The sequence below is a fragment of the Schistocerca americana genome, chromosome 6, assembly GCF_021461395.2.
Source record: "Schistocerca americana isolate TAMUIC-IGC-003095 chromosome 6, iqSchAmer2.1, whole genome shotgun sequence".
Taxonomy (NCBI): domain Eukaryota; kingdom Metazoa; phylum Arthropoda; class Insecta; order Orthoptera; family Acrididae; genus Schistocerca; species Schistocerca americana.
Window position 1 is genome coordinate 536,348,784 of NC_060124.1, and position 26,885 is coordinate 536,375,668.

At 41.3% G+C, this 26,885-nt stretch overlaps 1 protein-coding gene across 1 annotated transcript in view; it reads right to left on the reverse strand.

Moving 5' to 3' along the window:
• Window positions 1-26,885, reverse strand: part of LOC124619473 (solute carrier family 22 member 1-like) — a 264,507-nt gene that overhangs the window by 118,232 nt on the left and 119,390 nt on the right. The window contains exon 2 of the mRNA XM_047145879.1: window positions 25,786-25,994. Coding sequence (XP_047001835.1) covers window positions 25,786-25,978 — 193 coding nt within the window. The 5' untranslated portion in view covers window positions 25,979-25,994. The remainder of the gene's footprint in view (window positions 1-25,785; window positions 25,995-26,885) is intronic.

Genomic DNA, 26,885 nt, shown 5'->3' on the forward strand with positions numbered 1-26,885 from the left:
AAAGACGGATAGCGACAGCTTGGAAGGAAGTGTTTAAGGGGATTGGGTGATAATGGAGAGTATCATGGAGAAGAATCATAAGCCTCCATGTGCTGGAGTGCCTTCAACAGAGGGGAGATCAAATCGGATGGGCTGAAAATGGGGGAGAACAAAGCGGTCGTGGGGACGCAGCTTTGTTTCCTGAAGACAGAAGATGACCGGCGAGTAGGATCGTAAGAGGGGCGACAATTCATCCCGATTGGCTCGAATGCCGCGGATATTCCAGTGGATAATGGACATAGGGTGAACAGAAAATGGAGGAATATGACCAAGGTTGCCGTCAACTCAACGACTGCTCAGAGCTTGCGACCGACAGCATGGAACGGCATTCAGCCGAAGGCAGAAGACCCTGATCCATAGGTTGTTTAGGAGCAGCTCCTGCCACCAGCGATCGGCTGGTTGATCGGCCGCCAGCAGTGCGCCTCGGCGACACAGAAGACAGCCGAGGGCGGTTACCGCCAGGTGGTGCTGTAGATGAGACACGCCTTGGCGGAGGAGAGGAACTGGGTTTCTTATTAGCCTTCTTGGAAACGTGATGTTTAGATGAAGGAGGAACCGATGGTTGTGAAGTTGGGGTACATAAAAAATCTTCACGAGTATGCTCTTTTTTCGAAGTCTTGGTGTCTGACTTTTGGGCTCGAGATGTAGGAGAACCCGATGAAGGGTGAGCCATAGAGTGAGCAGGCGAAAGTGGGGAGGTTCAACGGGCGATCTTTGCGCTGGCCGATCTGACGACCGTGGCACTAAAGGTGAGATCACTGCGTGGCCGCCTCCTTTGTTGGCCGAGGAGAGGCAAGAACAGTGCTGTATTTTCCTGTCTGAAGCACAGTGGGCTTTCGACTGGCGAATAATTTTCGACAGCAAAGGTCGACACCTTTTCCTTCACTCTGATTTCCTGAATGAGCTTTCGTCTTTAAAAATGGGGCAATCTCGAGAGGAAGCAGCGTGGTCACCCATACAGTTGGTGCAACGAGGGGATGGAGGTGGACAAGCACCCTCATGGGCATCCTTGCCACACGTAACACATTTGGCCCGATTGGAACAGGACTGGCTGGTGTGATTGAACCGCTGACACCGATAGCAAAGCGTAGGGTTCGGGATGTAAGGGCAAACGGAAATTATCGCATAGCCCGCTTTGATTTTCGATGGGAGTTGAACTTTGTCAAATGCCAAGAAGTCAGTACAGGTTGGAATGATGTTCGTGTCAACCCTTTTCATGACTCTATGAACAGCCCTTACGCCCTGGTCAGACAGGTAGTGTTGAATTTCCTCGTCGGACAATCCGTCGAGGGAGCGCATATAAACGACCCCACGTAATGAATTTAGAGTGCGGTGCACTTCCACTCAGACAGGGAAGGTGTGTAGCAGTGAAGCACGCAGCAATTTTTGTGCCTGGAGGGCACTGCCTGTTTCTAACAACAAGGTGCCATTTCGTAATCTGGAACAAGACTTTACAGGACCTGCAATTGCGTCGACACCTTTCTGAATAATGAAAGGGTTGACCGTGGAGAAGTCGTGACCTTCGTCAGACCGAGAAACAACAAGGAACTGTGGCAACGATGGAAGGACTGTCTGTGGCTGAGACTCATTGAACATACGCTTGTGAGCAGAAGAAGATGAGGAAACCATTGCGAAAGTATCCCCTATGATTACCGGCGTCTCCAATGGCGGGCTCCTTCCTTGTGGGGGCCCTCTCTGAGGGCACTCCCGCCTTAGGTGATTGTTCACACCTCAGGTCACACCTCCCGAGAAACGGACGGAGGGACCAATCGGCACTTTCGGAAGGTATCAGCTCGGGTAATCACCCCTCCCTGGGCCTGGCCATTACCAGGGGGTACGTACGTGTCCTACCTGTCTACCCGGGGCGGAGAATTACGCGTTACCCCGTCACCGGCTACGCATGGAAATGTGTGGGTCGGCCTTCAGACACGCAAAGGAAGGAAAAAAGAGAAAGGGAAAAAACAAAGGGAAAGGAAAGAAGAGAGGTCTCAAACGCTGCAGCGGAGAAAAGGGCAAAGAGAAGAGGTAAGGAAAAGAGAAGGACAAAAGAATGACGAAGACTTGGAAGCAGAGAAAGTAAAGAATGTGTTATATTTTCGAGCGTCCGTCTCTGGACGTAGGCACAAGACATACTCCCAGAGGGGGAGAAAGGGAAGGAAAGAGGCGGAGGTGACGGGGGGGGGGGGGGGGGGGGGGCGAAGATGGGGGATGGGGAAGGATGCAGAGAAGGAAGGTATGCAGCCCGGAAAGGAAGGAAGGCCACATTAGCTCAGGGTCCCGTGCTCGCTATGCATTTCTAAGACTGTTCAGAATGAACAACTGCAATGCACATTGGAAGTGTACCATGATGAAGTTTGTAAAGAAATAAAACATGCCAATTATGTTGCAATAATCGTGTATGAAGGCACAGATGTGTCTTGCGAATTTCAGTTGGTTATCGTTTTGCGTTATGTTGTTGAGGGAAAACCTGTTGAAGAACCAAAACCACGCACTTAGACTGCTGTCCCTGGCAGAAAACTCAGTACAGCTGAACATGACAGTGGGTGAGTTCCTGGATGGAGATGGTGGAGCAGTGTCCTCAGCTGGTGCCCATGGAGATGTTCAGCTGGGCTACAGGTACCAATAGGAATCATCCCGTAGGCCAATGGTGAAGTCGTGCAGATATTTTTTCTTCTGGGTCTTAAAGATGGTAATCATGCAGTTGGCTTCCTTCTTAGACTGGGGGTTAAGGGAGGGGAGCGAACATGGCAAATGTCTGACCACACACAAAAATCATGAAACGCCTGAGACAGGAATTGAGCTCCATTTTCATATGTGAGAATAACTGGGAAACCTTCCACAGAAATTTTTTTTTGAGAGAGCCTGAACAGAGACTTTGGTAGTAGCCAAGGAGAACTGTACTACATATGGAAAACGCAAAAATGCATCAATGACAATCAGCCAAAACACATTCAGAAATGGTACACAAAATCCGCATAGATGTGTTCCCAAGGCTGTATTGTTGGAGGATATGGGGAGAACAAAGCCTTGGGAGCCTAGCACACAGAGGATACGCAGCAACCAAATGCTTCAGCTCCCGGTCAACATTGGGCCAGTACACATGTCTGCGAGCCAGGCATCTGGTGGGTAAACTGTGACCGTCATGTAACAGCTGTATTGCCTCGCACCACAAACTCCCACATGTAACCACCCTGGGAGCTTCATCATCCTTGGAGAGGAGGTGGATCCCTTCTAAGACCGAGAGACGATGGCACAAGAGTGCTTGGTTGGTTGGTTAGTAGTGAAAGGGACTAAATTGCAAGGTCGTCACTTCATTCATGTGTTAAGTGGCAAACCAGGAATAGTCATCAAAGGAAGGAGGCAAAAAGCTAATCCTGGAAAGCCTAAGTGCAACTAACACAATAAAAAAACAGAGATAAAGCCCAGAAAAAAGACAGCACAGGCAAGTAGTTAAGAGATCAGTCAAGACAAGGCATTAAAACCAAGAAATGAAAATGAATAAAGAGAATAAAAAGGTGGAAAGAGTAGAGGCCACACAAGGGATCTGTGCAAGGGCTGCAAAGGGACCGAGAGGGGGGAGGGGGGAAGGGGAGGAGCCAGAGTGGGCCACCATAAGGCAGGCTCCACATCAGCAGTGAGGGGGATCCTCATGTCTGAATGTGGCCATGGGTAAGCCAAGTGTGGCCAATTCAGAATCTACAGAGAACGTTGTATTCCCTGCGAGAAGCACACATCGTGCCTCATTGTCATGGTCTCCTTAATTGTCCTCAGTTAGTTTGGGGAGATTAGGGTAGACCAATCTGAATTACAGACTTCCAGCAATCGATGGCATATAAACAACCAAAAGTTTGGTTTGAGGCCCCTATTTCCAGAATCAGCGTCTTTCATTATTGAAATCCCAACATGACTGGAGGTTCAAATGGAAACGACTGGCTGCCCAGCTTGATGGAGGTCCGAGACAAGATCCTGGATAGCTGTAACCACTGGGTGAGGAGTGTAGCACTGGTATACAGCCTGAAGGCTGCTAAGGGAGTCACTACAGATTAGGATACTCTTGCCAGAGAAAGAATGAGCATGGCTAAGGGCTAATTTAATGGTCATCAATTCAGGAGTGAAGACACTGCATCTGTTTGGCAGAGTGTGGAGTTCAGTGTATTGTGCATGTGTGTATGTAAAGCCTGTTCATCCATCCACTGTTTAGCCATCAATGAATACCTCTTCTGAACCTGGATACTTCTCAGGGACAACTGAGAACAGTCGGCGAAAATTCATGCAGTCAACGGAATCTTCTGGACTGAAGCACACTTCGAAACAAATCCGAGGTTGGGGCACAAGCCATGGGGGCGGATGCTATGTCTCCCTGACCAAAGGTGACACTGGAGGAAGTTGCAGTCCCGAACAGAGACACTGGAGGCGTGCATCAATTGTAAACCCAGTTATGGTCGCTGTTGTAGGAGGTGGAGCTTCCTTCTAGGGAAAAGGACATGGTAGATGGGACATTCAGGGAATCTATGAATGCATATTAAGTAATTCAGCAGGTGTTGTTGGCGCCTAACAGGTCATGGAGGGACTCTAGCCTCGACTAGTAGACTGTTCACAGGGCTAGCTTAGAAGGTTCCTGTTGCAAGTCGGACCCCACAGTGATGCACAGGTTAAAGTGAGATATAGTGAGAATTTGTGAAGGTCGGTGGCAGGAGGAACAAGGCTTCTGTTATAAATACAAAATCAAATAGGGGTAATGCACTAGTAGGTTCAATAATGAATAAAAAGTAGGAGTGCAGGTAGTCTACTATGAACAGCACAGTGAACACATTATTGTAGCCAAGATAGACACGAAGTCCACAATTACCACAGTAGTACAAGTTTACATGCCAACTAGCTCCACAGATGACAAAGAGATTGAATAAATGTATGATGAGATAAAAGAAATTATTCAGATAATGAAGGGAGACAAAAATTTAATAGTCATTGGGGGACTGGAATTTGATAGTAGGAAAAGGAAGAGAAGGAAAAGTAGCAGGTGAATATGGAATGGGATAAGGAGTGAAAGAGGAAGCCGCCTGGTAGAATTTTGCACAGAGCATAACTTAATTGCAGCTAACACTTGGTTTAAGAATCATGAAAGAAGGTTGTATACATGGAAGAACCCTGGAGATACTGACAGGTTTCAGACAGATTATATAATGGTAAGACAGAGATTTAGAAACCAGGTTTTAAACTATAAGACTTTGCCAGGGGCAGATGTGGACTCTGACGACAATCTGTTGGTTATGAACTGTAGAATAAAACTGAAGAAACTGCAACAAGGTGGGAATTTGAGGAGATGGGACCTGGATAAACTCAAAGAACCAGAAGTTGTACAGAGTTTCAGAGAGGGCATTGACAATAATGGGGGAAAGAAGTACAGTAGAAGGTGAATGGGTAGCTTTGTGAGATGAAATAGTGAAGGCAGCAGAGGATCAGGTAGGTAAAAAGACGAGGGCTAGTAGAAATTCTTTGGTAACACAAGAGATATTGAATATAACTGATGAAAGGAGAAAATATAAAAATGCAGTAAATGAAGCAGGTGAATATGAATACAAACATCTCAAAAATGAGATCGACAGGAAGTGCAAAATGGTTAAGCAGGGTTGGCTAGAGGACAAATGTAAGGATGTAGAGGCATATATCACTTGGGGTAAGACAGATAATGCCTGCAGGAACATTAAAGAGACCTTTGCAGAAAAGAGAACCACTTGTATCAATATCAAGAGCTCAGATGGAAAACCAGTAAGCAAAGAAGGGAAAGCAGAAAGGTGGAAGGAGTATATAGAGGCTCTATACAAAGGCAATGTACTTGAAGGCGATATTATGGAAATGGAAGAGGACATACATGGAAATGAAATGGGAGATAGGATACTGCATGAAGAATTTTACAGGGCATTGAAAGACCTAAGTCGAAACAACGCCCTGGGAGTAGACAACATTTCATTACAACTACTGGTAGCCTTGGAAGAACCAGCCCTGACAAAACTGTACCATCTGGTGAGCAAGATGAATGAGACACGCGTAATACCCTCAGACTTCAAGAAGAATATAATAATTCCAATACCAAAGAGAGTAGGTGTTGACAGGTGTGAAACTTACCGAACTATTAGTTTAATAAGTCATGGCTGCATCGTTACAGATGAATGGGAAAACTGGTGTAAGCTGACCTCAGGGAAAATCAGTTTGTATTCTGTAGAAATGTTGGAACATGTGAGGCAATACTGACCCTACGACTTATCTTAGAAGATAAATTAAGGTAGGCAAACCTACTTTTATAGCCCTTTTAGACTTAGAGAAAGTTTTTGACAATGTTGACTGGAATACTCTATGTCAAATTTTGAAAGTGGCAGGAGTCAGATACAGGGAGCGAAAGGCAATTTACAATTTGTACAGAAACCAGATGGCAGTTATAGGAATCAAGGGGCATGAAAGTGAAGCAGTGGTTGGGAAGGGAGTAAGACCGGCTTGTAGCCTGTCCCCGATGTTATTCAATCTGTATATTGAGCAAGCAGTACGGGAAAGAAAAGAAAAATTCGGAGTATGTATTAAAATTCATGGAGAGGAAATAAAAACTTTTAGGTTTGCTGATGACATTGTAATTCTGTCAGTGACAGCAAAGGACCTGGAAGAGCAGCTGAACAGAATGGACAGTGTCTTGCATGGAGGATATAAGATGGACATCAACAAAAGCATAATGAGGATAATGGAAAGTGGTCGAATTAAATCAAGTGACGCTGAGGCAATTAGATTAGGAAATGAGGCACTTAAAGTAGTAGACGAGTTTTGTTGTCAGGGGAGCAAAATAACTGATGATGGTCAAAGTAGAGAGGATATAAAATATAGATTGGCAATGGCAAGGAAAGCATTTCTGAAGAATAGAAATTTGTTGACATCAAGTATAGATTTAAAAATGGTTCAAATGGCTCTGAGCACTATGGGACTTAACATCTGTGGTCATCAGTCCCCTAGAACTTAGAACTACTTAAACCTAACTAACCTAAGGACATCACACACATCCATGCCCGAGGCAGGATTCGAACCTGCGACCGTAGCAGTCGCGTGTTCCGGACTGAGCGCCTAGAACCGCTAGACCACCGCGGCCGGCAGTATAGATTTAAATGCCAGGAAGTCTTTCCTGAAAGTATTTGTATGGAGGCTAGCCATATAGGGAAGTGAAACATGGACAATAAATAGTTTAGACAAGAAGGGAATAGAAGCTTTTGAAATGTGGTGCTACAGAAGAATGCTGAAGATTAGATGGGTAGATCATGTAACTAATGAGGAGGTACTGAACAGAATTGGGGAGAAGAGGGATCTGTGGCATAACTTGACTAGAAGAAGGGGTCGGTTGGTAGGACATGTTCTGAGGCATCAAGGTATCACCAATTTAGTACTGGAGGGCAGTGTGGTGGGTAAAAATCGTAGAGGGAGACCAAGAGATGAATACACTAAGCAGATTCAGAAGGATTTAGGTAGCAGCAGTTACTTGGAGATGAAGAAGCTTGCACAGGATAGGGTAGCATGGAGAGCTACATCAAATCAGTCTCTGGAATGAGACAACAACAACTTCCAGAATGCTAAGGATGACACTGAAACATATGCGAGACTCCCTTAGTGAAGACTGGACTGAATCATGGCTTTGTAGAGCTGCAAAAGGATAGAGCAATCTGCACCCCAGCTAGTGTTACTGAGGCAGCAAAGTGTGTTGAGGAGTTGCCAGCACTTTCACTGAAGTTGGCGAAGGTGGGCAAGCCATGTCAGCCATCGAAGACCAGTAACAAAAAGCGGTGCATCTCAACTACAAGAAGTAATCAATGGTCTAGGAGGTAAAGCTCTTGGTGTGAGTGGACAGTACGACAGTGACAGAAGTGCATGACACAAGTCTTGGTGACTGAAAACCGAAAGCCATGGATGAGAGTCCATGCATGCACATTTCGTATGATGCCCTTTAGATAAGTCTCAACAACAACCATACTAGAGGCGCAAAAATAAAAGCAAAAATCGTCAACATATAAGGAGAACAATGCCGAAATCCGCACGGATACCGCTAGACCATTGATGGGCACTGAAAAGAGGGAGACACTCAATACAGAGCCCTGCAGGATCCTGTTCTCTTGGATATCAGGGGTACTAAGTGAAGAGCGAGCTTGAACTTGGAATATACAGTGTGACAGGAAGTTCTTGACAAAAACTGAGAGTGTATCCCGGAGACCATACTAGTATATTGTAGTAAGGATGTGGTGACACCATGTCGTGTCATAAGCCTTCTGTAAGGCGAAAAAGACAGTGATGAGTTGCTGATGACGTGCAAAAGCCGTCCTGATGGTGGATTCCAGGTGAACCAAATTATCAGCAGAGGAACAGCTTTTGCGAAAACTGCCCTGAGATGCAGCGAAAAGTCACTGAGACTCAATGAACCAACACAGCTGCTTGCTCACCATGCGTTTGAGCAACTTACAGAGAACATCGGTAAGACTGCTTGGGCGATAACTATCCATCTCAAGTGGGTTCTTAGCCTGCTTCAGCACCGGAACTATAGCGCTTTCTCGCCAGTGCGAAGGGAACTCATCCTTGTTCCAGATCAGATTTAAGAGGGCAGGGATGCGATGTTGACAATCCACTGGGAGATGTCTCAGCAGTTGTTTGTGGATGCGGTTTGGTCCTGGGGCTATATCAGGGCAATGGGCTAGGGCACTGACGAGTTCCCATTCACTGAATGGAGCATTGTGTGGCTGCAGTTGGCAGGTAGTAAAATATAAGCGAATTCGCTCCACCCGCCATTTTATGAGTTGAAAGGCAAGGTGATAGTCCTCAGATGCAGATGCACGAGTGTAATGCTCAGTAAAATGCTCGGCAAAACCGTCTGGATCAGTATAAATGGCACCATCTAAGGAATATCGTTGTAAGTCTTCAGAGGACTGGAAGCCATAGAGTTGTCTGATCTTGCCCATACCTGTGATGGAGAGGTACATGATCCAATGGTGGAGATGTACCATTCCCAAGATTCTTGCTTTCATCGTTTATGAGGTAGCAAACACATGCACAGAACAATTTAAGGTGCTCCAGTGAAGGGTGCCACTTATGGCATTGTAGAGCTTGTCTACGATCTCTAATGGCCACAATGATCTCTGGGATCCGCCAAGGTACCGTCTCCCAATGGAGGCGTTGGGAGGAGGGGTGCCAAGGAAGAGGGATGGCTGCCATTGTATGCTGAACAGCTGCTTCAATACAGCCGTTCAATGGGGAGGTGAACCCACCCCAGTCAGCATTACAGACAACTCATCTGGGCGCAATGCTTAGTGAGGGACAGAAGATTGGGAAGTAGTCTCTACCAAACAGGTCATTGTGGACCCTCCAGTGGGTAGATGGTAGAAGACCAGGGCTGAAAAAGGAACACAAAATAAATTTAAAAAAAACCGCAATTACGACTGTTTTCTTAATACTAAGTTAATTTTATATCAATCGCTGTTACTCCACAACCATGTTTTCCAAACCTCTGAAAAAGGAGAGATCAGTGGACGAATAAGTTCCATTTGCCACACTGAAGTGTGTGGAGGCACCAGAGTTCAAGACACAAAGATAGAGCTGTGCCAGTAAAGTTTTGGTGTCTTTACCATGGCCAGTGATCATTTTTCCACCCCACATAGGATAGTGGGCGTTGCAGTCCTGCAAGGCTAGGAAATATAGGGGGGAGTGAGTTGAGAGAGTAATCAGATAGTACATCCTGGGACATGACATTATTAGGAGGGAAATAAAGAATGGTAGAATCCTCATGTGCCCTTACCCGAGCAGCCACTGCCTCCAATGGTGTATCAAGATGTACTAGGGCACTGTATTTAGAGTCCAGCATGTATGTACAAACTCCACCTGATACCCTCTCATAATTGGTTGTTGTTGTATCTGGATCCTGTTCCAGCTACTGCCTGGTTTGGGTTGTTACCATGGGATTTTTTGTCAATGTTAGTTTCAGAGGGTGGCCAGATGCCCTTCTTGTCGCCACCCCATAACCCCCCCCCCCCCCCCAGGACGAAAGTGTCACCCAGCTGTCTGCATCGAGTGTAAACTGTGAAACAGTGCAAACATGTTTCAAATGTTTGTCCAGCCTGGTATTCACCTAGGGGGATGTGGAAAACCGCATAAAAACCACATCCAGGCTGGACAGCACACCAGCCCATCATTGTTAATCCGCCAAGTGGATTCAATTCGGGGCCGGTGTGCCTGCCCAAGTCCAGGAAGCAGCGTTTTAGTGCTCTCGGCTAACCTGGCAAGTTTTCATAGTCCCTACAATTTTTAAAATAACGTCAGGAGCTATAAAGGGCAGGGGCTGAAAATCATTGTCCCTGGGTGGCAATAAAGAATGCAGGGTATGTGCTTAAAAGCCACCGTAGTTCAGCTATGTGGTGGAAATTGAATTACAATTCCACTACAGAATTAGACTGTCTGAATACTGAGGGGGCATGTAGCGACCACGGTATGAGGGCATGTTATGACCCATTGGTTGAGATAACAGGGTGTAACAGAACGTAAGATCGTGTATGTCAGTAATTTTCGTGTATGTCAGTAATTTCTTTACGTGTAATGTTTTATGTAAATATAGCCTTTGACTGCGAGTTTAACGACTAAGAGACAGTTATCTTTGGACATGCGGAAAGGAGGTCGATCTTTGGGAGAGGTGGTTAAAGGACTTTGGAGAGAAAGCATGGGCTGGAGGAGGTGCGAATACAGATGTGGTGTAAAACAATGTCTTATTGCATATTATTGTACAAGTGTTAAATGTGAATAAATGAATTAAATAGTGATTTGCAAAACTAATGTAACGTTTGCTCTCTAAAAATCAAAATACCACATCGCCCTACAAACCAGTTAGTCTCATCCAAACACAAAGAAAACCGCGGGAACATCGCAGTGGAATCACCTCTAGACTTCACGAAGACAACAACGCAGCCATCGATATGAGTTAAGTACCAAACTGTTCGTACTTGTTAACGACCTCGGACTATAAATTTGAATCTCCTGTAGTACCTGAAGTCACCATGTGGACAAAGGAGTAGGACAACTTATATACAGTGGACATCATAGGAAGAGGTCTGATAAACTTGGGGGCTCGTCCGGGATATTACAGTTAAATGCGATGGGACTAATTGCGCTTCGTTTGCGGAACATTACAAACTTTATAATTCGTAAAACGTGAATAACATTGTACACGTTTCCTGGACCAGAAAAAGTAGTGTGAGAACCAACAAAGTGCTGGCTTATCGGAGAGGTGGACCTGTGATCGACGTAGTGGTGTGAAAAGATAAGTACAATTCTGCTTTGTTTTAAACTTTTCGTCAAAACTGTATCCAAACACGTGGTGCCATCATGACGCTATCAGAAGAAATTAAAAAGGAAGTTGGAGAAATGTTAGACTCGAACGTGTGTGGTGTAAGTGACGATCCAGATGACTCACAAACCGAAAGAAAACCGGATCAACAGGACTGGGTAAGTTTACTCTTTGCCAGAATGGGACGAATGCAGACCGAATTAACAAGGGCAATGAACTCAAATAGTGAATTCCTAGAATCGAAAATAAATGCATCTAGTGAAGCGCTGGAAGCAAAAATGAAAAGCAACGGTGATGTACTGAAAGAAGAGATCTCAAATTTAAAACTTCAATTAGGAGAAAGTTCCCTCGGGAGAGCCTGTAACTCCTAGAGGGCGCGTCCCCAGGTGGCGGATCGGGGAACGCCTCCCAGATATGGGTGGTAGGAGGGAAATCAAATACCTCCCGCGGACCAACAGGCCGGGCAGAGCAAGTTCGTTAGCTGAAGTGAAAGCAACTGCTCTAGGGGTAGGCATCCCCGAAATCAAGACCCTGGTCCTCCAGGTTGGGGGTTGTGCTTAGGGCCAGCGACCCTATCACAGGATCCTGTAGGAGAAAATGGATTGCTACGAATCAGAATGACAAGAATGCTGGGCCACCAAACTTGATGACGAACTTGCAAAATTTAAAGGTTATGAATATGGGAACATGGAATGTATTAAGTCTCTATAGATCAGGATCACTGATAAATGTCATACAGGAACTTGAAAGGTATAAAATGGATTTAGTTGCAGTACAAGAAACCAGATGGACGGGTAATGGAAGTATAAACAAAAATAAGTATACAATAATGTATGGGGGAAATGATACACAAATACATGCACTAGGGACAGGATTTATAATAAACAACAAATTGTTACCTTTTATTAGGAAATTTGAGGCAGTGAATGAAAGGATATCTCACATTACGATTCAATGCAAATATAAGACTTTAAATGTTATAAATTGCCATGCTCCAACAGAGGATAAAGAGGACAATATTAAAGAAGAATTTTACAACAAATTGGAACAGGTATATGATACATTCTCGAAAAATTCAATTAAAATAATTCTAGGAGATTTCAATGCCAAGTTAGGACATGAAAATCATTATAAACCTACAATTGGACCTCATAGTCTACATCAGCAGAGTAATGAAAACGGAACAAAACTTATTAGCTTTGCCACTTCCAAAAACATGTTGATCAAAAGTACATATTTTGCACATAAAGATATACATAAACAAACATGGGCTTCAAGAGATGGCATCACAAAAAATCAAATTGATCATGTATTAATCGAAAAACAACATCATAAATGCATACATGATATCAGAAGTCAAAGGGGAGCAGACTGTGATTCGGATCACTTTCTTGTAAAAGCCAAGTTCAAGATCTCACTCTCAAGACATAAATGGTCTAAATTAAATGGTGTTCCTAGGTTTAATACAATGAAACTGAAAAACCCAAACATTCTCAACCAGTACATTAGAGAATTAGAAACACACAAACCTGAAGTGGAAAGTAAAATTAACAATGATGATACTAATCAAGCCTGGAACGCTCTGAAAGAAAATATCACACGAGCAACTACCTCAGTTTTGGGACATTTTACTACAACTAAGAACCCCTGGTTTGATGCCGAGTGCTCGAACGCTATCGAAGATAGAAAATTAGCAAGGGAAAAATTCCTACAAAAACCAATAACACAAAACAAACTTATTTTTGAAGAGAAACAGAAACTTGCCAGGAAACTCATTAGGAAAAAGAAAAGGGATTTTATGAATTACAAATTAAAAAGAGCTGAGAATGACCGTACCACAGACTCCAGAGGATTTTTCAAGAGCATAAATATGTTTAAAAGTGGGAATATAAAAAATTATGGACAGTTCATAACAGACCCAGATGGCTCCTTGCTAACAGAAAGAAGTGACATTGCTAACAGATGGAAGGAATATTTTAATGAGTTACTAAATGCTCCAACTATAAGCGTCTCTCAGGAAGATGACAATGAATATCTTACTGCTGACCCATCGGACGAAGAGCCCAGCTTAGCAGAAATTAAAGAAAGCATCAAGAAGCTGAAGAGACATAAAGCTCCTGGAAGTGATGGTATAGACACAGATATATGGAAGCTCAGTAAATTTCCTTTTGTAAACTGCTTACACAAAATCATCACCAACATCTGGAAGCAGGAACAGGTCCCACATGATTGGAAAGAAGTAGTTGTGTGCCCTATATACAAGAAGGGGGACCCAACAAATTGTTCAAACTACAGAGGAATTGCGTTACTAAACACAACATATAAAATTCTGACAAATATACTGTTAGCAAGGATAAGCCCTTACGTTGAAGACTCCCTAGATGATGCCCAATGTGGATTTAGACCTAACAGATCGACTATTGACAATATATATGTCCTAAGGATGTTGGGTGAAAAGAAATATGAATTCAATCAAAATGTACATATGCTTTTCATTGATTTTAAAAAAGCTTTTGACAGTATCAACAGGGAATATTTATGGAAGTGCATGAGGCAGATTGGCATCCCTAACAAATTGATAAATTTAATAAAATCTTGCACTTTAAACTCAAAATACAAAATAAAAGTAGCTAGCAAACTTTCTGAAGACTTTGAGGTTAAAACTGGAGTCAAACAAGGGGATTCACTCTCACCAGTTCTTTTTAACATAGTAATCAATAGAATAATCCAAAAAGTAAAGCTACTACAAATTGGAGCACAACTGGAAAGCAAAATTAACATTGTAGCATACGCTGATGACATTGCATTATTATCTGACAGTGAGAATGATTTGAAGCTTCTTACAGCACAATTAATTAAAGCCACAAATGGCACAGGCCTCCAGCTGAATACAGACAAAACAATGTACTTTATCTTATCCCGCTATCCATCAAATAATAATGTACTGCAAATTAATAACACAGCTTTCACAAAGACAAATGAATTTAATTACCTTGGTACAATAGTAACCTCTGACAACTCCATAAAAATTGAAATAGAATCACGAATTCAGAAGGCTAACAAATGCTACTATAGTCTCTTGACAGTTTTCAAAAGCAAGTTAATTTCTAGGAACACCAAACTACAAGTATACAAATCATTGATTATACCAGTACTCACCTATGGATCTGAAACCTGGACTCTCACAAAAAAAGAGGAAAACAGATTAAGAGTATTTGAACGAAAAATTTTGAGAAAAATATTTGGACCCATAAGAGATAGGATCAGTGATGAATGGAGATTGCTAAATAACAATGAAATTTACAAATTGTATAAAGACTCCGATATAGTGGCCAAAATTAAAGCCAAAAGACTGAAATGGATAGGGCATGTCATCAGAGCACCACCAAACAGGACCATCAAGAAAGTGACTGAAGAGATTCCCACCGGAAGACGACCTCTTGGACGCCCACGCATGAGATACTTGGACAATATTCAAGACGATCTCAGAAAACTAGGACATGACAGACAGTGGCAAATTACTTGTAAAGACAGAGCAAAGTGGTTCAACATTGTCCATTCTGCAGCAAAAAGCCTTCATGGATTGTAATGCTTAATAATAATAATAATAATAATAATTAGGAGAAAGTTTGAAGGGCGTGAACTCCAAAATTGAAGCTATAGAGAATAAGTTTGTGACCTTAGAAAATAAGTTAGCCACAGTTAGCTCAAGTCAAGGGAAAGAGATTGAAAGGTTAACTGCAGCTCAAAGAACTGTGGAGGAGAGGGTAGACAAATTAAGTCTAGATACAGAATCAAAAGTTAACTCCTTAGATGCTGAATTAAATAAGATACAAGAGTCTGTAACATGTAATTTAAGTGTAATAGACAAGAGATTCACTGAAATGCAAGATAATTTTGTGTCTCGAAATTTATGTATGAATGGTGGAAGTGTGTGGAGTAATTCACCTGTAAAAAGTTTTCCCTGTGATAATTTACACCCTGTAGATTTTTTGCAACACTGCTCTGACAACCTTGTTACTGGCATGTCTGATAATCTAAAGATTAAATTTGTTAAAAAATTTCTTGAGGGAGAAGCTTTGTCTTGGGCAAACCAACATTTTGATGAGTGGAAAACGTTTGATGATTTTAAGAAGAGTTTCTTAAATAAGTTTTGGTCTGAGACTGAACAGGGTAGAATAAAAAGTGAATTTTTAAATGGGCCTATCTTCAGGGGCAGAAACCACTCAATGAAAGACTTTTGCAGGGATCAACTGAGGAAATTGGTGCATCTAGATAAACCCTTTGACGAAATGACGCAAATTGATGCCCTTAAAAGGAGGTTACCTGAAAGAATACAGTGGGAATTAGTGCATGGACCTGACGACTGTTTAGACCAGTTTCTAAAATATATAGACAAATTAGACAGGGCAATGGAGAGAAATGTGCAACAGTTTAGTAACGGAAACCATTACAGTGGGAGGTGGAATTCTGATTACCGTGGAGAGAACCCTAGAAGGGACGATAGAGATTTTCGGAATGAACACCAATATGATAGAACAAGAGAGTACAATGCTAATTGGAGAGGGAGTAACTGGGAAAGCAATGGTGTAACTAGGAACAACAGATGGGAAGGTAACAACAGAATGAATACAAATTGGAGGAGTGACAATAGAGGTAGACATCCGGAAAACTCCGGACCGCCTCAATGAAGGTCCACAGCTTTGGGGCGAACCGATTTAAACATAATAGGACCACAAACTTTCACACAAAACCCAATACTGTAAATAACTGTACCATTAACAAACAGGTTAAAAACCAGGAATACCAAGTGAATTATATAAATTTTGATAAAAAATTTTGGGATGCTATGTGGCACAGTAGACCACCACAAAATAAACATAGGAGAGACCAAAGTTCTGACTCAATTCTGGATGAGGAGATGTTAAATGATTTTTACAGGTGGGCAAAAAGGGGAGAGCAAGCTAATAATGAAGAGAGTAACAAATGTTTTAGTTCAGAATTGGGGGGGTTGTTCACACAAGAAGGTAATAGTGAATCAGCTGATGATAAACCTAAGCAACAGGAAAAAGAATCAACCATAGAAAGTGAAAAACAGAGAGAAATAGATGAAACTGGCAGTAAAGTATACCATAGTAGTGATGATGTTAGTATTTTTGATGTGAAAAGTATGGTAAGCAAACCAGTAAGTGAGTACAATGTTTTTATTGAAATAAATAATGAAGTTTTGGAACTTAATGATAGTTGTGGTGACGAAGTACAGGAATATGATAAGAATAATGAAGTGACAGCTGAAAATCAATTGCTACATGCCTTTCCTGATGAGCTCATGGTTAATCAAAGTGGTGATAACAATAGTGAAAATATTGTGAAAGAATTAGATTTGCGTGATATTATTGAAAGTAAAGGAAGCCAATTTTTAGAAATCCTGTGGAACCAGTATAATGAGAATTGTAGTAGCAAAGTGTTTTGGTATCGTCTAAGTATAATTAGTAGAGTTTTATGCCCACGCTGGTGGGAGAGTAAAAGAAAGAGTCTGAGTGAAAGGTACATAAACAGTAGGGAGATATTTTGTGTGCAGCCAAAGTGTAAACTTGACACTAGTAACTTAGAATCTGAAAATCAGGTAAACCTGATGAAGACTGAAAGGGAGGAAGTAGATGGAAATTATAAAGAAATTGAAAAAGATTTATTATATGAAGTCCCTGAGGGGAAGGCAGATGAAAAGGAATTAGGCTGTCCATTCATTAAAATAAGAGTAAATCAGTGGGAAGGGCACTGTCTTATTGATACAGGAAGCCCCATATGCGCAATTTCAGAAAAATTTAGAGATAAAATTAGAGATGGTAAGAACTTTGTAGAAATGCCGGTTGTAGGGGTAAAAATCAGAGGTGCCACTGGTAGGCAAAGTAAGGTAGTTAAGAGTCAAGTATTGTTAACGTTTCAAATTGAAAATGTGGAGTTTGAGCAGGGTTGCCTTGTGGTCCCAAGGTTAGAAGAAAATATCATTTTTGGCATGGATTGGGTCTTAAAAGTGGGTGTAAGCTTCTCTTGGGAAGATAAGACTGTTATAATTACTGAACCTGAGAAAAATAGTATTCTGAAAACAGAAATGTACATCCTTAACTGTAGTAATTCTTGCAACCATATCAAAGCTGTTGTAAGCGAGGTAGATAGTCAAGCCATAAGTGATAACACATCCTTTGATCTTATAAATGAACAAAATTTCGAAGAATTAGTCGAAGTAAAATTGAAGGAAGCTGTAAATCTAAGTGAAAGTCAGAAAAATCAGTTAAGAGAAGTGTTATGGGAATTTCAGGATACATTCAGTGAGAGACCAGGGAAGGTAAAAGACTATCAGTGCAGACTTCAACTCAGAGATCATCATCCTTTCTTCCTAAAACCATATGGCATTCCATTCTCCAGGAAAAAAGATGTAGAAAGGGAAATCCAAAAAATGGAAACTTGGGGGATTATAGAAAGGAGTAGAAGTGCTTACAACAACCCATTAGTAGTTGTGTCTAAGAGAAATGGTGGGGTTAGACTTGTACTTGACTCTAGGCACCTTAATAAGTTTTTGATTAGAGAAAATGACCATCCTGACAATATGGATGAACTCCTGCACAAATTTGATAATGTAAAATTTATGAGTAGCCTAGACTTGACATCTGGTTTTCACCAAATACCACTTGAACTTGATTCTAGGAAGTATACTGCCTTTTTGTATGGTGGCAAAAGTTACCAATATTGTGTTGTCCCTTTTGGATTGAATGTATCGGTGGCTGAATTTATCAGAGCACTGGATTTTGTATTAGGTGATGAATTGTCTTCAAAATTAATAGTATATGTAGATGACATTCTTGTAACTGGAAAAACCTGGGAAGATCATCTAAACCTTCTGAGACAAGTCTGTTCAAAATTGAGGGAAGGGAGAATGACCGTAAAATTGGAAAAATGTTGTTTTGGAGTTAATGAACTGAAATTTTTGGGGCATAATATTTCAGAAAAGGGAATCTTACCTGATAAGGATAAACTTGAGGCCATTGTAAACTTCCCTACTCCCAAGAACAAAAAACAACTCAAGTCCTTTTTTGGTCTCACTGGATTCTATAGAAAATTTCTTAGTACCCAAGCTTTAAATGCAAACTGCTTATGTAACTTACTAAAAAAGAATACTGTTTGGGATTGGACACAAGAATGTCAGGATGCGTTCGTGGAAATAAAACAACAACTGTCCCAAAGTCAAATGTTGTATAGACCTGTTATGTCGTTACCATTCTGTATAATGACAGATAGTAGTGAGACAGGTTTAGGGGCACACTTGTTTCAAAACATAGAAGTAGAAGGAAAATTAGAACACCATTCTATTGCTTTTGCTAGCCGGGTTTTACAAAAGTATGAAAAATCATATACAGTCACAGAGAAGGAACTACTTGCCATCCACTGGGCATTTAATAAGTTTAAAAGTTATCTTTTAGGCCACAAGGTAATTGTTTTCTCTGACCATAAAGCTCTATCGTACATTCAGGAGTGCAGACTCTATCATGACCGTATAACAAGGTGGGTTTTATTCCTTCAACAGTTTGACTACGAGATCAAATTTATTCAGGGTAAACATAATGTCATTGCAGATGCCCTTTCCAGACTACCAGTAGGTGCAGATGTTGAAAATACTTATGGAAAAGAGGAGAAAGAGTTCAAACTTATGTACTTAAAGGGTGTAAAAGATGAAGCTGAAATACTGAAAATCTGTAATGATATTCGTAGAAACCAAAACCATGATGAAAATTGGAAGTTGGTTAAAAGTTATATAGGGAAAAAGGGAGGAGAAAAGGTAGATCAGTATTATAAAGTACAAAAAGGGATTTTGTTTAGGAGACCTAGACCTGACTTAGACAATTGGAAACTATGTTGGCCTGAGCAATGTATTGACACGTTAATCAGTTACATACACGAAAGCTTCGGACACTGCGGGGCAACAAAATGTATACAGAAGATACAGGAAAATGTATACTTCTATAATATCAGTAGGAGAGTGAAGAAAAAACTTGAAACCTGTGATCGTTGTCAGAGAGTAAAAGTGAGCAACCAAACATCTAAAGGATTGATGCAAAACATTTTACCAAATAAAAACCTTGAATTAACAGCTATTGATCTATATGGACCACTACCAAGGTCAAGGGGAGGGTATAGTTACATCTTCGTTATAGTTGACGTTTTCTCTAAATTTATAAAATTGTATACATTAAAGAGAGCAACCAGTAAACAAATCATCATCAAGCTGACGAATCATTATTTCACAAATGTTGGTATTCCCCAGGCCATCATGTCTGATAATGGGTCACAGTTTACATCTAAATTATGGAAAAATTTTATTGAAGATACAGGAATAAAACATATCTTGATTTCGGTTTGTCACCCATCAAGTAACCCAGCAGAAAGGTACATGAGGGAAATTGGAAGGCTCTGCAGAACATACTGTAGTAAAAATCATGTTAATTGGATTGAAAATGTTACTGACTTTGAGGATATAATGAACAGCCTACAGCATTCATCCACTGGTTTCTCACCTTACGAAGTAATGTTTAATAGACGACCTGCAAATTTGATTTCCAAGAATGTTGATTTCCCACCTTGTCAAACTATGACACCCCAGGAAAGAGAGACAGCTGTTAGGAACACTATGAAAAGACAAGGAGAGGTAAGAAAGCGGAGACATGATGCAAGAAGTAAAGGAGTACAGTTCAGGGCAGGAGATCTGGTTTTAGTAAAAACACAGGAAAAATCTAGATTGATGAGTTCTGAAATAAAGAAATTTTTTGACATCTATATAGGCCCCTTTGAAATCAAGGAAAACCCACACCCTAATGCCTATAGGCTAATCTACCCAAAATCCAAGAAGTTATTTGGACTGCGCAATGTTACAGAGTTAAAACTCTACAAACATGACCCATAAAATAGTCTTTAATAAGTAAAATGCTGCTCGGAAAGAACTAGTTGACTGGCCCAACTACATCACTTTATTGTTTTATCATTCAAGGAAAACTTCATGTCAAAGTGTGGGACTAGGTCAGCTAAAAGTATGAAGTAGATTTTGTGTTAATGTGAATTATGTCTGTACTAATTTCTCTTTGTTCTCTAGTATACCCATTCATTAAATTTGGTATGAGATCAGTGTGTCTGGCTACGAACCATTCTACAGTGTCATAGTAATGTCTCTTAACCGAAACCAAAGTTCATGATGTGGACACTTTTAAAGTAATAAGATATGAATAGTGATTGTGTGTAAGAAGACAAAACCTTGTCATTTGTAAGCTATGTCAGATGGAACGTTATTTAATGGATAAAGCAAACTGGAGGTACTTGTCAGATTATGAGAGTGTACTTTGAAAGACCAGGTATGTTATAGTGTGTTAAAAATATAGTGGGTAGTCATGAAATTTAATCATGCAAATTAAGAATGTATTGAGGTTTAGAGCATTATGGAAACAGATGTTGGTGTATTACTTTTGAAACACGTGTGATGGATTGAAGGTTATGTGACACTAATTTTGAAGTTTATGTTGTGGGAGAATATTTTGTAATAGTTTAGATAATTGAATGTTAAAGTGAATGAAGAGCTGTTAGGAATTTATCCCATACCCTGTTACACAATTTGGAATAATTTCTATTCATGGCAATATGCTATTTGAGCACAGGAGAGTAAATAAAAATGAAACGCTGCTTAATAATGATGTAAAGTTAAGGTATAAATACTAACAATCTTACACAATTTAAGTGTAGAGTTTGTCATAATTTGACCTATAAAGCTGAAATAGATGTACAATGTGAGGATACTGCAATTATAGTCGCAATCATATGGAACGTCTCAGCTATCTCATTATAAAGGAAACATTAAATCATAAATATGTAAACCAATCTGACTCTGAAAATACAGTGCTGATCGCACATAATTGAATTTGCACTGGATTCACCATGTGATTCCATTCATCACGTATACATGAATTTTCCCTAAGAGACAACCATTTAACATTGTGTATAAGTATTACAATATTTTGAATTATGTCTATTTTATGTATGTGGTTAAAAGAACCTGTGTATTTTAGAATAATGATTTCTTTAGATTTAATGGTTGTTTTGGGCACAATCCATGCCATAAGGTATTTTGTTGAAGCACTTATATTAAAAGATTGTGAGAGATGCCTGCATTCCTCAATTCACTTAATATATTCTAAAGAAACCACTGACAATCAGAAGAATGAGGTTAACTAAGATGCATTAAGTCAGTATTGAAGTAAACTTGAGTTTATGCATATACTATATAATTATGTACCCATCTTAACACGGCTGTTCAGCTACCATGATCAATTAAATATAAGGTGCCATATTTTATTGTTAGTTATAAGCTCATTACACTTATTGCTCAATACAGCCAATGTAACTTTCAAATTGTATATCATGGAAAGTGTATATATATATAACTAAGATCACTTGGGAACCAATTTTATTACTAACTTTCGGAACTGGAAATTTTATTATGATGTGTGTATTAGACATATTTTATTCCATAGTGGCACACAATCCCATGCATGCCATGCACGGACTTGTGTGGGGGGGGTATTGTAACAGAACGTAAGGTCGTGTATGTCAGTAATTTTCGTGTATGTCAGTAATTTCTTTACGTGTAATGTTTTATGTAAATATAGCCTTTGACTGCGAGTTTAACGACTAAGAGACAGTTATCTTTGGACATGCGGAAAGGAGGTCGATCTTTGGGAGAGGTGGTTAAAGGACTTTGGAGAGAAAGCATGGGCTGGAGGAGGTGCGAATACAGATGTGGTGTAAAACAATGTCTTACTGCATATTATTGTACAAGTGTTAAATGTGAATAAATGAATTAAATAGTGATTTGCAAAACTAATGTAACGTTTGCTCTCTAAAAATCAAAATACCACATCGCCCTACAAACCAGTTAGTCTCATCCAAACACAAAGAAAACCGCGGGAACATCGCAGTGGAATCACCTCTAGACTTCACGAAGACAACAACGCAGCCATCGATATGAGTTAAGTACCAAACTGTTCGTACTTGTTAACGACCTCGGACTATAAATTTGAATCTCCTGTAGTACCTGAAGTCACCATGTGGACAAAGGAGTAGGACAACTTATATACAGTGGACATCATAGGAAGAGGTCTGTTAAAAGGGGATCCACTGACATACGTTGTGTGTCACTTTGCCTTGGGAGATATGGTGCCTCAGGGGCCACCAAGATCGCCACCTTGGGCATAGAAGGGGTAAATGCAGACTCCAATGGTGTGGGGCCTACTGGAGTTTCCTTAATCTTAGAGGATTTCTGTATGGCCTTCTTGTTCTTCTTCTTCTTAGAAGTTAAGGACTGAGAAGGTTTCCCTGTATTGGTTTCAGGCACAGAAGAAGAACGAGCAGCCCGATCGCCAGGAGCCTGTGGTTCTTTCAGTCACTGGCTGGTGTCTGACTGTGGATCAGCAGGACCTCTTTCTAGCTAGAGAAGACAAGGAAGATGAGATGCCTCTGGCTGGTGGATGGGGACCAGTGTCCCCGGCAGGTATCAGCAGGCGTCTCTGAGGACCCACTGCAAGAGGCGCAACAGAGGAAGGCACCATCGACAGAGAAGGTGGTGACGTTGCAGCTGCAGCATAAGATTGAGTCATTTGTCTGGTATTTTTTTCTGGTCTCTTGCTATGTGAGATTGTCCAGGGTCTTATAGCCTGGAGTTTTTTCTCACACTGAAAAACAGACCAATCTGGTGAACTGGGAGAGCTCGCTGTGGGGGGAGGGGTGCAAGGAATGTTCACGTTCAGTAGACATCCACAATCCTTGCAGACAGTGGTACCAGTGCGACAGGAAGACATATGTCCAAACTTCACACACCTGATGTAGTTCGTGGGAGGAGGAACATAGTGTTTCACTTCACACTGGCAGACCACACCTTGACCTTCTCAGGCAACGTATCACCCTCGAAAGGCAAAATGGAGGCCCCATAGGAACTGTTTTCCCTTGGTCCCCTATGGGTGTGACAGATGAAGTGCACACCCTGCAGCTCTAAGCTGGCCCACAGTTCATTGTCAGATTGCTGAAGAAGATCTCAGTGAAAGATGACATGCTGGATGATACTGAGACTCGTATTTGGAGTGGCATTCATGGGAATGTCACATAACTTTTCACAAGAGTGCAGCGCCTGTGACTGGCTCTTGATATTGGAGATGGCTGCAGCTTCCCGCTACACGTTCTCAACGTTTTCCACAAAAACTAAACGCTTTGTGGCCAAAACGGTGTCTCCATCAGTCCTGGTACAGACCACGTATTAAGGGGAGAATTTTGCTCTTTGTCATTTAGCGCTGTGTTCCCCCTCCACCCCCCCCCCCAACCCCCACCATACCATGACAAGGGAAGGAATGCTTTTGCCTTCATGTATTATTTTGCATCAAAGGTAGTACAATTCCTTCATTTCATTTACTTTGTGCTCCCTAATTTTAATGTTAAATTTATCACTAATCTCATTTATGCTTCTTTTCATCAATGTCAAAACATGTTCTGTTCTGGTCCAACCAGCTAGCCGTGTGTTGTGCTTCTTCCCGAGCAGGAAGGCATGCCAGTCCCCAGCATAAATCCGCCCAGTGGATTAGTGTGAGGTCCAGTGTGCCAGCCAGCCTGTGAATGGTTTTTCAGGCGGTTGTCCATCTGCCTCAGCGAATGCGGGCTGGTTCCCCTTATTCTGCCTCAGTTACACTACGTCGGTGATTGCTACGCAAACACTGTCTCCACGTATGCCTACACCATAATTACTCTATCACGCTAACGTTTGGGGTTATATTCATTTGGTATGAGACATTCCTGGGGGGTGGGGGTTCCACTGGGGACCAAACCGCACAATGCCCTGGGTTTAGTGTGGGATGGCAGTGGGATAGGTGGACTGCTGTGGCCTGTTGTGGGGTTGTGAACCACTGAGGGCTATGGTGGGACGAAGTCTCAATGTCATTTCTAGGTCCCCGGTTCAATACACAGTACACAATGTTCTGTTCAATCCATCCAAGAGTTACTGTAATTCTTCCTTAGGTAACTGTTTACAGTAATTTCCTACCTTACTATTCATAATAAATCCTTCTCCCTTTATACCATTTTCTACTGCTGTTGATATTATTCTATATTTGTCAAACCAAATATCCCTATTTTCATTTCATTATACTGACTCCCACTATATCTACATTTAGCTTTTTTATTTCCTTTCCAGCTTCCCTACCACACATATACCAACATAAGCAGGTTTTACACAAGTGACTTCATGGTCAAAATTGACCACTAGAACTGCGTACACTTTTCGCACTTGCATATAAATCAGCAGCCAACCATGTAGCGAGTTTGTCTGTGACTTAAATGATCAATAGAACGTGATGAATGTGTTCGGGATTTCCAAGTATGATACAGACTGTGCATATGCAGAAAAGAGGGATTGTTGTGGTATATTCTAACATTGGAAGTTAACCCATTCTGGCCAAGCTCACTACTATTACAGAAATGGATCATGTGCTTTTGTGTCTTCTTAATCTTTACTGTGTTGTTTGCTTGGTTTTCGTAAAAAATTTGCATTTAAATTTTGCAATGAAAAAGTCTGAATTATTTGACAAAAAAAATAATTTTGTATGTTGTTTTGCACTTAGCAAGAAAGCAAGATGCAAAGTAAAAGTAAAGTAAAAGGAGCTACTTTCTGCGTTCTAAATATTGTTTGATGTGTTTGCAAGTACGTATATATGCCTCGAGGAAATAAATGTACATGTTTAGATGATACTTTTCCTATTCTTTAAGTTATCAGGAATAGGGAATTTACTGCATGACCTTTGACAAGGTTATTAATAAATTCTACTATAATATCATGTTTCCACAGTTTATTACTATATTTCGATTTCTTCATAAGAAGGATAGTCCCTCATAACCACACTTTCAGCATTCAGGTGCCAAACTACACATCAGACAGCTTTCACAACATAGGGCTGAAACTAGTCCAGTGAAGAAAGATACCACCACAAAGCAGCTTTTGTCGAACAATTAATTAATAATATGACACATGTAAATGCAGATTTAGCTCTGATGTGTGAACTAAAATGACCCCTCTAGACAGATGAGACTCAGTATAGGAATAAAACGTCAGGGGCCTGCAGTGGACTTACTTGAGTCGAGTAGTCAATTGAGACAAGAAAGTCGATCACGTAAAATGGGCTGTATTAAGGACATCTGGTTATATGTATGGAAAGGATCTGAATGCCCTAATCTAGCTAGATGAAGTGCATAAATAATCTTTGAAGTGCAGGAAAAAGAAAAGGCGGTGACATATCAGTACCTGTAACCAGGGAGCTTACCTGAAGACAAGGCAGGTATGGCGAACTGGCGCACCTCCTCTGGCGCCAGCGGCAACTGCTGGGCGAGCGCGTCGACGTGCGCCTCGCGGCACCAGTGCGCCGGCGCCAGCAGAGCCACCTGTAGGAGGGCCCGGGAAGCTGCCCAGAGCGCGCCACACGCGCACACCAGCGTCCACGCCAGCCGGCGCTGCATCGCGCCAGTCCAGCACCTGCAGAACGCACCCAGTTCTATACGTACACGCTACTGCATCGTGTCCAAAGACTTTAAGAAGACACGTGTCCACTTGAGGATCAAACTGGCGAATTGCTCTCGAGAGGCAAGAAGAACACGCTTGTTGGGAGGAGTGTGAGACTGCGTGGCCCAATTTGATGCACATCTGCCCGAGAGTGGCTGAATTTCGACCTGCTATCTAGAGGACATGATGCCCCTGGCTTACACTGGGCACCAAATACGAGCCATGGTAGTACTATGGGAGTCACTATCTGATAATTGTGCGATGTAAGATGCGGTGTAACTTTACGATGCAAAATACTGCTTATGGAACATATAAAATGTTCCTAACATAGAAATAAGGCAAAGAAACACAAGCTTTTGGAAGAAATAGGGCTGAAGTTTTCGTGTTCAGGAGAAGTTCACGAGGAAAATTCATAATTTAAGAAATAAGGTATGAAAATTTAATGTTAGTAGAAACTTAATTACAAATACATATTTATGTAATATTTTTTAATACAATTTTGTTACACGAAAGTAAATAATTGCTACCAATTTAAAGCAATTTCTCACATTTCTTATTTGTCCATCAGAAAAATTATTTGTTTTGTCTCCACCATGGTCGCGAACGACATATGATTTATTGTTCCGAACCTACATAGGTGCCCAAAATTAAAGCAACTAACTGCTGTTTCCCCGTCCTGTGTCTAATTCACGATGTAATCGTACAAACTGTCAACAGTTGTCCGTACGATCGTGTTCTGCATAGAAGGTGACATTCTGTTCAACGGACAACCACTCCAATGATGACGTCAAAGCATCTATCAAATGAGGTAGTGTTTGCCAGGTAGTCCCTTAACTCAGAATTGCTGTGTACACAACCACAGAC